General features: G+C 45.2%; 1 protein-coding gene across 2 annotated transcripts in view; it reads left to right on the top strand.

Moving 5' to 3' along the window:
• The window catches only part of CHD9 (chromodomain helicase DNA binding protein 9), a 2,123,706-nt gene that overhangs the window by 1,892,174 nt on the left and 218,357 nt on the right, over positions 1–13,175 (top strand). For both annotated transcript variants that reach the window (XM_078670246.1, XM_078670247.1), the window contains exon 36: positions 12,149–12,317. In XM_078670246.1, coding sequence (XP_078526372.1) covers positions 12,149–12,317 — 169 coding nt within the window. The remainder of the gene's footprint in view (positions 1–12,148; positions 12,318–13,175) is intronic.

Here is a 13,175-nt window from a genome sequence, read left to right on the forward strand (position 1 = left end):
TAGATAAATCCTGCTTTGACGTTGCATATAATGAAGACAGCCACTCTGCATGTGTTGGGGGGTTTATGTTGACCCAGTTTTTGCAGATTTCTCTTCTTGCCAATAAAATGGCGTAAAACAAAAATTCTCTCTCTAATCCTTTGATATTGTCGTTTATTCCAAAAATAATTAAAAGCCATGAGCACGGGATAGATAAACCAAGAATGGATTCAAGTGTTGTTCTGACTTCGTTCCAGAAGGTGGCATTGTTCGGGCACTCGCAGAACATGTGGAGATCTGAGGCAGCTGGGAAAGAACATTTGCAACAACACTTCCCGAGTTGAAATTTCGACAGGCGTTTAGGAGAATAATACGCTCTGTGAAGTGTATAAACGTGGTTGCGCCTCAACCATGCAGGCTTGATAATTTTATAGAGAAGGGTAAAAGATTCCTCCCATATGTCCTCCATATGTGGTTCACCCTCCGCACCCCAGAGTTTTTCCGGGAGGTTGAGATCCCTCTCTCCATCCTCTATGATATACCAGTAAAAAAGTGCTACTTCCTTTTTCCCAGGAGGTCTTTCAACTAGGATATTTTCTAACAAACTCTCCTCTCCCATCATTGCTTTCTTCTTAATTTGAGTCCGAAGCCAGCTGCTTAATTGCAAGTATACTAACCAAGAGAGTGATGATGTTACCTTGAAATTGAAAATATCCCAATCGATAATTGATCTTTCCACCAGTATATCACCCCACTGTGTGATACCTGCATCTAGCAAAACTCTTTTAACTGTGTTGGCTTCATGTGATGTTAGTCCCGGTAAATCCCAAATCGGGGCATGTTTGGATAGGTATCCTATCCCGGTCTTAGATTTTATTCGAGACCATTCTTTTACAGTACCCAATAGTGATTTTAATCTAATTTTTTTGAAGAACTTCTGGTGCCCGAACTTGAAGAGAAATCCGTTCACTGGAAGGTCCGAACCCATTAGCATTGCCTTGTACATAAGCCCATTTGCATTTTCCCAAGGGATCTTAAGCAACATCCTGGAGTGGGTCAGATGGAATGCCCAGGCGTAATATTCTAAATCTGGCAGTGCAAGCCCTCCTTTTTCTCTTCTCTTTCTCAGTTTTTTCCAGGCTAATCTGCTGGATTTATACCCCCAGACAAATGAATTAATATTTTGCTGACATTTTGCAAGCTGTTTGGTATCAAAAACTAACGGGATAGAATTAAAAATAAAAGTAAATTTCGGGAGGATACTCATTTTTATCAAGCTGGTTCTCCCATAGAGGGTGAGCGGGAGGAAAGACCAAGCCTTCATCAAGGTTTGAGATTCTCGAGAAATACGGGCTAAATTATTTTGAGCCAGTTGTTTTAGATCTTTAGTAATTGTAATTCCCAGGTACCTCAGCGAAGATTTTACCGGGAGCTGGAGATTATGAATATTCCAAACCATAATTTCGGTTTTCCCTGCGTTAATTTCATATCCCGAAAATTTTCCAAAGTCCTCCGCTTTCTTTATAATAATTGGAAATGCCAACGCGGGGTCAGTTGTGTAAATGATTATATCGTCGGCATAAAGACCGATCTTCTTTTCCCAGCCCGAAAAAGTAAAATGTGGAATGTTAGTATCCTCCCTAATAGACTGTGCAAACGGTTCTACATATAAATTAAAGAGAAGGGGGGATAAGGGACAGCCCTGCCTTGTTCCTCGACTAATTTTGAAAGGAGTTGTTCGCGTACCATTTATTAATAGGGATGCTCTAGGGTTATTATATAGTAAACCTATAGCCCTGCAAAATTTGGGACCCATTTGGTATTTATTCATTATTAAATTTAAATATACCCAGTTTACCCTATCGAACGCTTTTGTAGCGTCAAGGGTCATGATGGCCAGGGGTAGGCCGAAAGTTGAAGCAATATCCGCAGCTCCCACCAAGTCATAGGTTAGGTCAGCCAATTGCCGGCCTCTAATAAACCCCTTTTGATCAGGGTGGATAATTGACCCAATCTCGCTTCCCAATCTCTCAGCCAAAATTGAAGTAAAAATTTTGTAATCATTGTAGAGAAGCGAGATTGGGCGATATGATCCACACTCGGCTGGGTCTTTGCCTGTTTTTAATATTAAAGCTATATTGGCTTCCCCCCAAGAGCTTGGTGGTGTCTCCCCCCTAATCATTATGTTGTTAAAAAGGTTCGTAAGGACTGGGGTAAGAGTAGAATTAAGTACTCTGTATAATTCTCCTGGGAGACCGCCTGGCCCCGCGGCTTTGCCCTGAGCTAATTGTTTAATAGTGTTGGAAACTTCTAACTCTGTTATAGCTTTATCTATATTTTCCGTTTGGTGACTTTCCAATTCTGGAAGAGTTATATTATTCAACCATTCGTTCCTTTCATTTAAATTAACATTGAGTTCCTCTGTGTAAATATTCTGGAAGAACTCATTAAAGGCTTCCCCAATGGCTGTATCTGTTGACCTACTATTGGCTTCCCCAGCGACCCTCACTTCCTTAATAAAGTTTCTGGACCGATCAGCTTTGATTTTCCAAGCCAGCAACTTTCCAGCAGATTCACCATATTCGAAATGAGCAATTTTGCTTGCCTGCCATCTTTTATTTATCCTTTCCTGCAATAGTGTGTCCAGCTTGGCCTTTAGTTCTATTTTCTCCTCTTGATTATCAGATGGGAACTGGTCTGATGATTCTAGATGGGACAATTCTTGCTCTATATGTCGAATCGCCTCTTCGTATTTCTTTCTCCTGAATGAAGCCCTACCTGTAATACAACCCCTAATGAAGGCCTTCCAAGCTTCCCATACGATGACCAGAGAGGCAGAACCTAAATTTTGCTCTAAAAAGGAGACAGTTTCCTGCATCAAATATTCTTTCTCCTCGTCCTCCAGTAGAATTGTTTGGTCAAAAGACCAAGATCGGTGAGTAGATTTCTGCTCTAATTTTATCGAGAAGAAAATAGCAGAATGATCTGACAGATGTAGAGGCAGATATGTTATACTTTTAACCTGATCCTTGATTGAAAGACTAAATAGGGCATAATCAATACGTGATTTATGTCTGTATTTATAATTATGGTATGAGACTCCCATGGCATTCCCAGCTCTTTGTCTCCATAGATCTATTAAACCAAGATTCGACATACATCTGAGCAGTGTATCCCTCATATTACTATGTACTACGGCCCTAGAGGTTGCAGATTTATCTAATTTTGGATCCAAGACAAGATTAAAGTCTCCAACCCATATTATAGGGTCAGAGCAAGAAATCAGCTGATTTTGCAGAATATTTAAATAAGAAGGGTCATCCTGGTTAGGCCCATAATAACTGATGATGGTAACAGCCCTTGAATATAGTTGAGCATTGACTATCAGCCATCTACTACTAGCATCTGTTTTCCAACCCATGATCTGGGCCTTGGCTGTTTTTTTTAAAAATAATGGCGATGCCACGAATACTAGCATTGTGGTCCGTAGTTATAAATGTATCGACCCATTTGAGCTTTTTAAGTATATCAGTTATCTCCTGTTTATTCAAATGTGTTTCCTGGATCGCAATGATCTGCGCGAATGAGTCTCGTAAGTATTGTAAGATTCTATTTCTTCTAGTCCTAACACGCAGACCATTTACGTTCCAGGATAAGAATTTAATGTCTGACATTAATTTTAAAGCTCTTTAAAACTGTTTCCCAGCCCTCAACTCTATTAATTTTTTGGGGAGACACCCTATCATTAGCTATATCACTTTCTGTTTTAGCCAAGCAGTCACTTTGAGACACAATTGGGTCCATATTATTCGTTGTTATAAAATTCGGTTTATGAGGACTTTTATATTTTGCCTTTCCTTCCCCCCCCCCCCCCCTCCCTCCCCTAGAAACCCCCTCCCGACTTACTCTGGCATGATGGATTGCCAGATTGTCGTCTCTGACATGTTCCCGCTCCATACCCAGGTATCTATATTATCAATCCTTTTACCGGTCACTATGCTTAAAATGTAAACAGTGGTAATTCATAAGCAGAGTTATAGGTCTTTTATTTAATAGCTATTCTATAACATATTATTGCTATTGATAGTACTCTAATATGGAAGAATAGATTTGGGCAATAGTGTGGGAAACAAATAGACATCATTACAGCCTATAGATTCAGAAATTTTGACGTGAGTATACTGGGGTGGAAATCTATAGTGAAATTCCCAATTAGTACTCTTTTATAATGTATCACCCAATGGTGTTTTAATGACAAGGTTGTGTACCCTCACCCGAGTGTTTATAGTTTCATGTGTTATTATTTTTTATTTTATTTTTTTCCCCTTTTTTTTCCCCTGCTTTCCTCTATTTACATTTTTTTTTTAAATGTTCTTTATATTCTTTTTTTATTGCTTTCCTTTTTCCCCTTTTTCCCCCTTTCTCTTTTCTTTTCCTTTTTTTTTTCTTTATCCCCTTTTTCTTTTATTTATTCCCCCACATTACCCCCTTTTTTTTATTATTTTTTTTATTTTTTTATTTTCTCCCTTTAACTTATTTACAAAAATTTACAAGAATTTCACCCCTGGTCCGGGGGATTTGCGTGTTCACTGATAGTGGCAAGCAGCTCATCGGCTTCCAAGGGAGACTTGAGATTGTACATTTTATTATTGTACATTATCCTTAGAAAGGCAGGAAATCTCAGTTGCACGGTGGCTCCTAGGCTTCTGAACTTCTCCATCTGTTGACCTAATTCCCACTGCCTGTCCAGCATTGTTCTAGAGAGGTCAGATCTCACTTCAAAAGAAAAATCAGAGTCTTGGCTTTCAAAGCTGTGGTCAAGATCCTCTCTTTCATGGAGTAGGTTAAGAAGTTCACTAAGATCTTCCTTGGTTTATCCCTGCCCGGTTTAAGACGGAACGGATCCCGGTGTACCCTCTGAATATCTATCTCTATCTCAGACAAAGTTTCATCCAAGTTTAGAGAATCTTTTAGTAAAGTTGCAACAAACTTTTTTAAGTCTCCTCCTTCTTTTCCCTCCGGTATTTTTAGGAGCCTCAGGTTGTTCCTTCTGGAAAAAATTTCGAGAGACTCAACCCTCTCTTTGACTGAGTCTCCTTCCCGTCGTAATGTTTGGATCTTCACTTCGGCAGACTCCAATTTAGCCTTGAGCTCTTCAACACAATTCTCTAGACCTCCAGTTCTTAGTGAGAGACCATCTACCTTCGATTCTAGGTTTTCGCACATTGTGCGGATCTCTGATTGAATGTGTCTGGACTCCTCAAAACATCTCTTTGACTCCTCAAACCCATTTCTAATCTCTTCCCTCATACTGAGAAGTATAGCTTGGATAGTATCGTCACTACCATTGGCTTTGCAGCCCCCACTATCTTGATCCAAGTCTTTTATCTCGCTTGCTGTTCCTGCGGTCAAGGCTTGCTGGTCTGGCAGAAAAGTTACATTAACGACACGTTCAACTGGGTCCCCCATCTCTATACCGCTAAGTAACTCTCCTGCCTCTACACCTTCTCCTTCTTTTTCTTCCAGATTACCAAGTACAGATGTAGAGGATATAGATGTGGTTATATCACCAATATCATCCGCTGATGTGGGTGCAAATTGAGTACAATGTGATTTTTGGGGCTCTTGATTTATATTTAAGACCTGGGGGAGGACCTTAAAATAAGACTTCAGCGAGGGTGTGATTGGGGAGGTTTTGCTAGCTTTTGTTTTAGAGCCCCCCTTGCTCAAGCTAGGCTTGTGTGGTAGCTCCTTTGGGGCAGTGTACCGCAGCTGACGTTCCTTACCCCTTTTTGATGCCCTTAACTCTGGGGGTTGTTAAGTATCAACTACTGCCTCCTGCTCAAATTCTGGCCCGGACTCTATGGAAGACTGCTCCCCTGGGCTTCTTTCTGCTACTTGTGCTTGACCTGTGTCATTGGGGCCTGTAGGGGCAGCTAATTCTTTGTCTTTATTGCTGCCTTTTCCTTTCCCCTTAGCCTTCCGCTTCCCCAGGGTTCTGCCAGTAGTTGAATACAAAGTCTCACTCAATGTCTGACAAGAGGTTTGAGATTGTGCATTACATCTGAAAAGTCTGGGTGCAGGGTCTAAATTTTGCAAAGAGTAACAACCCTGTGTATCTATAAGGTTCTGGCTATCAACAGGCTCAACCTCCTCCCCAAAAGAGCTTGACTCCCTCACCCTCTCCCTCTGCTGGCCCCCCTTACCGCACCAAACAGTTGTTGCCAGTCTTTTTGAAGAGACGCTGTACACTGCAGCCCTTCTACTTCTTCGAAGCTCCACAGCTGCATCGCCCCAGCGGTGAGGTGCGGGGAGGAGACCCTGCCCCCAACACATTGGCAGCTCTATCACCCTTATACTCAAGCAGCGCTGTTGGCTGTTTCCTTCTGAAGAACCCAGGCTGTTCTTACACTCGATGTCAGATTGTCGCCATTTACGGATACCGACGGCTCTTGCTGTCTATTCCTGTTCCGTGGTTTTTTGGGAGCTTCGGGGGCTCTGTTTTTTTGTTTTTTTTATATTTTCCTTTAGGGCAGGTCTGCAACTGCAACACACTACGGACAGAGCACCACCTGCCGCTTACTCCCACTCCCTTCCAGAGCCTGATCCTGAGCCCGCTTGGCTTACTTGCCGTCTCACCACTCGGCACACGCCTCCGAGCGGCTCAGCTGACACCACTGCACCGCTAACTCTTTTTCGGAGTCTTCCCGTGAGCCTACCGAGTGCGTGATACACGCCGCCCCTCAGAGCGGCTCGGCTCGGCTTGGCAAACCACGATACACCGCGGACTAGCGGAGCTCCGCCAGCCCGCCTGCTCACGCTCTCCTCTCCTCCTCCTCCGGAGCCCGAGCCCGCTTGCTGTTCGCTGCTCGGCACACGCCACCGCCGCAGCCGCCTCTCAGAGTGGCTCGGCTGACCTCACCTCGCCGCACGGCTAACTTTCCTCTCGGCTCAAGAACCAGCTGCCCGTTCAATATCACCACTCGCGTAGACCGAGGAGACCGACTCAGCTACCTCTGGGGCATGTCAGCGAGAACTTCGTCAGGAACGAGCGCACCGCCCTAGCTAGCGGCCGCCATGTTTTCCCTGAGCTGTCATCTATTGTACACTTTCCCACCTATACCACTTCTACCCAGAGTGCTGAAGATCAGGCGCGCCCGGGCCCAAGTCATTCTTGTGGCTCCGGACTGGGCTCGAAGAGTTTGGTTTCCCCCAGAATGAGCATGGATCCCCCAGTCCGACTGCCTCTTCGGGAGGATCTTCTGTCGCAGCAACAGGGAACGGTCCACCACCGAACCTGTCCAGCCTCCACCTACATGCGTGGAGATTGAGAGGCGGCAGTTGATTCCTTTTGACTTGCCTCCTGAAGTCTGTGATATCATTCTGGAAGCCAGGCGTCCGTCCCACAAAATCGGTGTACGCCTGCAGGTGGTACAAATTTGTGGCATGGTGCACAGCAAAGCTGTGGATCCCCTTTTTAACACTCTTTCAGAAGTCCTTTTGTTCCTTCTTTCTCTGGCCCAGCAGTCTCATTTTACCTGAATCGTACACAACAGTTCCGGGTGGATGACCAGCTCCTTGTTGGCTACGTAGGCGCCAAGAAAGGCCGGGCTGTACACAAGAGGACTATGTCCCGCTGGGTCGTCTTGTGTATCAAGGCCTGTTATTCTCTGGCTAAAAAGGAACCTCCAGTGGGGTTGCGTGCCCATTCTACCAGGGCGACAGCAGCTAATACTGCATTGGGATGTGGTGTCCCCCTGCAAGACATCTGTCAGGCAGCCATGTGAGCCTCGCTGCACACTTTTACCAAGCATTATTGCTTTGACAGTCCAGTCCGGAAAGATGGCCGTTCTGTTCTCCGTGACTTTCTGGTGTGATCTTGGTTCGCAGACCCACCACCGAGTTTGTTATTGCTGGTGTATGTATTCTAAGGTAAGAAATTCATCACTAATTTGTCTCTTTCAGATGCACAAGTTACTTACTTGTGTAACGAAATATCTGCAAGAGACATTAGTTAGTGATAGATTTCTTACCGTCGTGCGCGTGGGCGCGTCTAAGTAGCTCCAGCGACGTCACCTCTGTGACTGCGACGCCAATGTCGCACGCGGAGCCATATAACGACGCCTACCAACGTGCAGGTGCCAAGAGGCGTGTTTGTGGAGTGGTGTAAAAAGGGGCGTAGCCTCAGACCACCTCTCTGCAATCCCGCTCTCTGGCGCTTACTGGGGATACCTAGTGGGCTAGTTGGCCCCCAGGGACCCTCAGTATTCAAGGGGACTTAATACCTCCACTGCAGACCACACAAACAACCCATGCGGAGCCAAACAATGCCACCGACCGGCGCGTAGGGGTACTGCTCACAAATAATTTCCAGATCCAGTCTGACACCTGGGGTAATTCTAAGTTAAGGAATCTGCAGCTAGATAGTCTCTACCAGATAAGGCATTACCAAAGGTATGTAACTTGTTCTTTAGGGAGGCCACTGTGTATATTTGGCTTGTTTTTGACTCCTTCTGGGCCCCAAGACTCCCTTAAGGCCACCAGTATTTGTTCTGACTACCAGTTTGCCCGTGGCGGTGTATAGTCCTCTTAAACTACTTTTGGTCCTGCACCTGCTTTGGTGCTGACTTTGGCTCTGCCACCACTTCTAGCACCAGATCCTATCATATTGATACCGGTTCCGCCCCCGGAAGAGAAGCAGTTGCCTTTGCTGGTCTCTGACTCTGAGCCGGCATTGTTTCGACTGAGTTCGAGCTCTGATCCCTTTGGCTTACAACCTATAGGCAATCCTTCAGACTCTAATACCTTGCCTTTAGCATGCTTTCGAGGTAATGCTTTGCTTCAAATCTTTGAAGCCGATTCAGACAATAATAACTATAATGAGGAGTGCGGATTGGCCCCACATTATGATGAGGCCAATTGGGTGCCACATTATAGGATGCCAGTGGTCTATACACTTCTCTAGACATTTCTCTCTCACTTGGTCCTGCCACAGAGGGGAGTGCCTTTTTTGCTGCGATTATGGGGCAGGCTGGTTGAGTTCCTTGACCTGCAGCTCCCTACAGTGGAGGTAAAAACTAAAATCCTGACTGAGCTTATTCACCTTTGCCAGGCACCTATTGAATCCCCCGTACAGTTCAGTTAGGCCTTAATGGATACTTGCTTAATCACTTGGACAAAGCCAAGCTTTGGGCCCCAGTCAACAGACAGTTTGTTACCACATACCAGCAAGGGGGCGATCTTGAATTTTTAACACCTTAAATCAGAGAACCTGGTGGTCCAGGCGTCCACTAGAAGAGTCAATCTTAGTTTATTTTCCACAACTCTCCTGATTGCGTGTCCAAATGTATGGAATCTTTTGGTTAGCTCATGTTTTCATCTGTCAGTCTTGCTTTGCGCTCTGTCAATGCTAGCTGCCTCCTAGGCTGCTAGAGTAATGCTTTATGGGATGCAGTTGATCAGATCCTGCAGACAGTTTGAATGGACCTAAGGGCATCTTTAGCTATACCTGTATAGGAAATTTGGGATGTGGCAGAAATTCTTATACAATCTAGCCTCGACACAACTGACTGCTTGAATTTGGCAGTGGGCACAAGTGTGGTGCCATGCCTGGGCGAGGTCTACAGGACTCTGTGGGGATGTCTAGGTGTCACGGCTCGCGGCATTGCCGCGGCCGGCCATTCCCGCAGACACACACGGGCGACCGGAATACTCACTTCCGGCCGCAAGTCGAGTACCCGGTCTAGTCCCGGGCAGCAAAGCACAGAAGCACTTCCGGGGGAAAACGCTTAACTCTCGCGTTTCCCGCCGGCTTGGTGCTTCGGATTCCGAATCCGTGCTAGAGCCCTGCTATTTGGAACCTGCCTGTCACGACTGGAGACAAGCCTCGCTGTAGCGCAACACGGCATCAGGAGACAGCGCTAGTCAGGAGCGCTTGGTTGGTCTGCACCTGGGGACTTCCTAGGTCTGCTCTTGAAAGTCATTAACCCTTAACGCGCAGGAGCGCTTTGAAGGGTATTTCCTGAACCTAGGTTTCTTAGGGAATTGCACTATTGGTTTCCCACCGCGCTGGAGCGCATACGAGGGAGACAGCTCAGCCTGCCTATTGGGTTGAGAGACTACGTACATTTACCACCACAAGCGCAGGAGCGCTTTTCTTTTGTTTACACTGGGGTGCAACGCGCAGGAGCGCTTTCTTTTGTTATAGCTTTTTGTGTTATGCGCAGGAGCGCTTTCCTTAGTTGGAACTCGGGGATTACGCACAGGAGCGTCTTACCCTCACCTTTACCCATCGGAACTGAACCCATCTGGGACCTGTCTTCCCGGAGGCATCGGTGAGTCCACAGAAGGTTACACGGTCCGTGTGTGCATGTGGGGGGTGGTTCCTTTTCGGGTCTGTTCCTGATCTTGCTTTTTCTTGGTTTCCAGTTGCCACCGGAACGCCCCGCCAGCTCCACGCTTTCCTTGCACCACACCCTGGCTCCCATCCCTACGTCCATCTCATCCCTGCTGGGTATTGCCATTCCACGAGGGTCAGGTGGGTACAGGGACGGGTGCTCTTGTCGTCTCTGCGGAATTGCGTCACAAGCAAAGGTAAGACTTGTGGGGCACCCGACACTAGGCCTATTTAATGGACATGCCATTTGACAGCTGTCTGCTTTTTGGTGCAAAGGTTGGAACGATTTAAGGAAAGCGATGCCACATTATGTTCACTAGGGACTGTCTGTCCCTACCAGGCTGTGGTTTCGCCCCTTCTGCAGTTAAGCTATAGGTTTCCAGTAAAGCCAACTTCATACCCTCTCACCTGCAGAACACCACCTCATCCATTTTGTGGCTGCAGGACCCAGAGACACATTTCAGGACCTCAAGGACAACATGCAGCTTAGTCTCCCATCCCTTCAGCAACCCCAACTGCAAAGCTACTTTAGTGTGTTTTTCCAATACACACACACCCTGAAGCAGGCAGGATTGTTATTTCCTTCAGTGGTGGTAAGACATCACTTTGGACGTACGGGCCCTCCATCATGTCAATCGGTGCTGTGCCTGCCCATTTCTTTGTTCCCCACTGCACCTGCCATCAGCTCAGCTGACGGAGAAGTACATGTCCATTTTGCTGCAAGAAGTGTAGGCACGTTTGGACAGAGCAGTAATAGAGAGGCTTCCAGACTCATAAGTAGGAACTGAGTGCCTGTCCTATATATCTGTCGGGCTGCTACATGGGATCAATGCACACATTTGCGAAGCACTACTGTCTTGACAGTCGGTAGATAAGAATGGGCATTTTGCCTGTTCAGTCCTGCAGAGTTTCTTGGTCTGACCATTCCACAGACCCATCATATTGGCAGTACTTCTTTGGTATCTATTCAAAAGATGAGGAATCCTTGGTTAGAAGTATCCATTAGAATTACAAGCTACTTACCTTCGGTAACCCTCTTTCTGGTGGATACTCTATCTAACTGCATATTCCTCACTGATCCTCTCACCACCCTCACTGTGGAATGGGCTTTTTCCATATAAAAAGCTTCCAATCAAGAGATCTGCACACTGGTCAAGCAATTTGCTGATGGACTTTGAGGGCATCGACAAGTCTTAGTAACGGGTTCTTTTGGTGTAATATAGTTCGGATTTGCTTTTGCACGATAAAGGATATTGAGTAAGATGTAGTGCTGTAAAAACAGTGGTAAATGAGGACTCTTCAGTTTGGTACTGGAGAAGGCAGCTAGTTAAATCATGGTTCAGCTGTAGTCAGTGATATCATTAAGTTTCTGTAATGAGTGTATTTTACGAATGTGCTTTAGAGTTACGTTTGGTTATTAGTAGAATAGATGCAGAAGCTCTTTTTATTGGCCTTGTGCATTTTTGCCAGAATGACATGTAATGTCACTTTACAGGCGAGAACTAAGTGCACATATGCTAATTCAGCCTGTGGTATTGTGCATAAAACTAAAACACAACTGTTTTTGGTTACAGCCACTTTTGAGTGTATTTCAAATCCACATGTACTATTATAACATTAATCTGGAAGATGTGACTTTCCTTGGGTTTGCACACCTTCCTTTGTCATGCCTTTCAGTGAAATTTGTTTTATTGGCTGGGGAACCTTGTTAGTGATAAATGGTGTATAGCTTCTCAACATTTTTTTTTACTAAACCTTTATCTTACTTAACAGGATGGTGGGTTGAAGCTGACATTCCAAAAGCAGGGACTGAACCAGAAGAGGCCACTTGAGAGTGATGACAGAGAAATGGGACAGCAGCAATATTTAGCAAGGCTACAGGAGCTTCAGAGTGCTTCAGAGAACAGTCTTGTGAATTTTCCTAAATCTCTTCCAGTATCTGGTAAAATCATGATGTTTGAGAAGTTGATAAAACTGGAGGGCAAGGGTTTGCAAGTCCCATTAGAATATGAATGAATTCTGTTGTACATAAAATGAAATATTATATTTGTTCATTGTCATGGCCTGTATAAAATGTGCTTAAAATGTTCCCTGTATCACTAAATGCAAGTTGCCTCACTGTCTATATACACATTTCGACATGGAATATTTTCTTGTAAGGCCAGCTTTACCACCTCGGATGTGTTGGCACTTGTTCGTGGAGCGCATATCTGAATCAGTTTTGCATCATGCAACTTAGCACGCCAATATAAACAGTATAACTCTCTGTCCTTTATTTAAAACAGTGACTGCCATATGGTCTTGTATGAATAGAACTGATGCATCTTTCCTTATTTTTCTGTGGCTCTTTATATGTGTCTTTTCCTCTACTTCCCCCCCCCCCCCCCAAAGAGTGACTAATATACCTCTTAAATTGGAACCACATCATGCATTTAGCTGTTTTCATACACAACCGCTCTAGAACTGTGGCTTTTTCACTGAGTCTTCTTAAATCTGATAGACATCTAGCCGCAGATTCCTTCACTTTTGAATTCTCCTCAGGCGTCAGACTGCATCTGGACAGTTTTCAGCAGTACCTCTGTGTGCCGGGGGACGGCCCTGTATGGCTCTGCAATGACGACGTCTTCGGATGTGACATCAGCTGTGCCATATAAGCCCCCTTCGGTGCATGGGTGTCAGTTTCTTCTTTTTTGAGTTGCAATGTGGATCCAGAGGAGCGGTACCTCGGGCAGTTTGTATTTTTGACCTACTTAGACGCCTTTTACATCAGGGAACCGGGGGCCTATGCCTTCGGGTTTTA

This window comes from Lissotriton helveticus, chromosome 12 (assembly GCF_964261635.1).
Source record: "Lissotriton helveticus chromosome 12, aLisHel1.1, whole genome shotgun sequence".
In the NCBI taxonomy this organism is placed as follows: domain Eukaryota; kingdom Metazoa; phylum Chordata; class Amphibia; order Caudata; family Salamandridae; genus Lissotriton; species Lissotriton helveticus.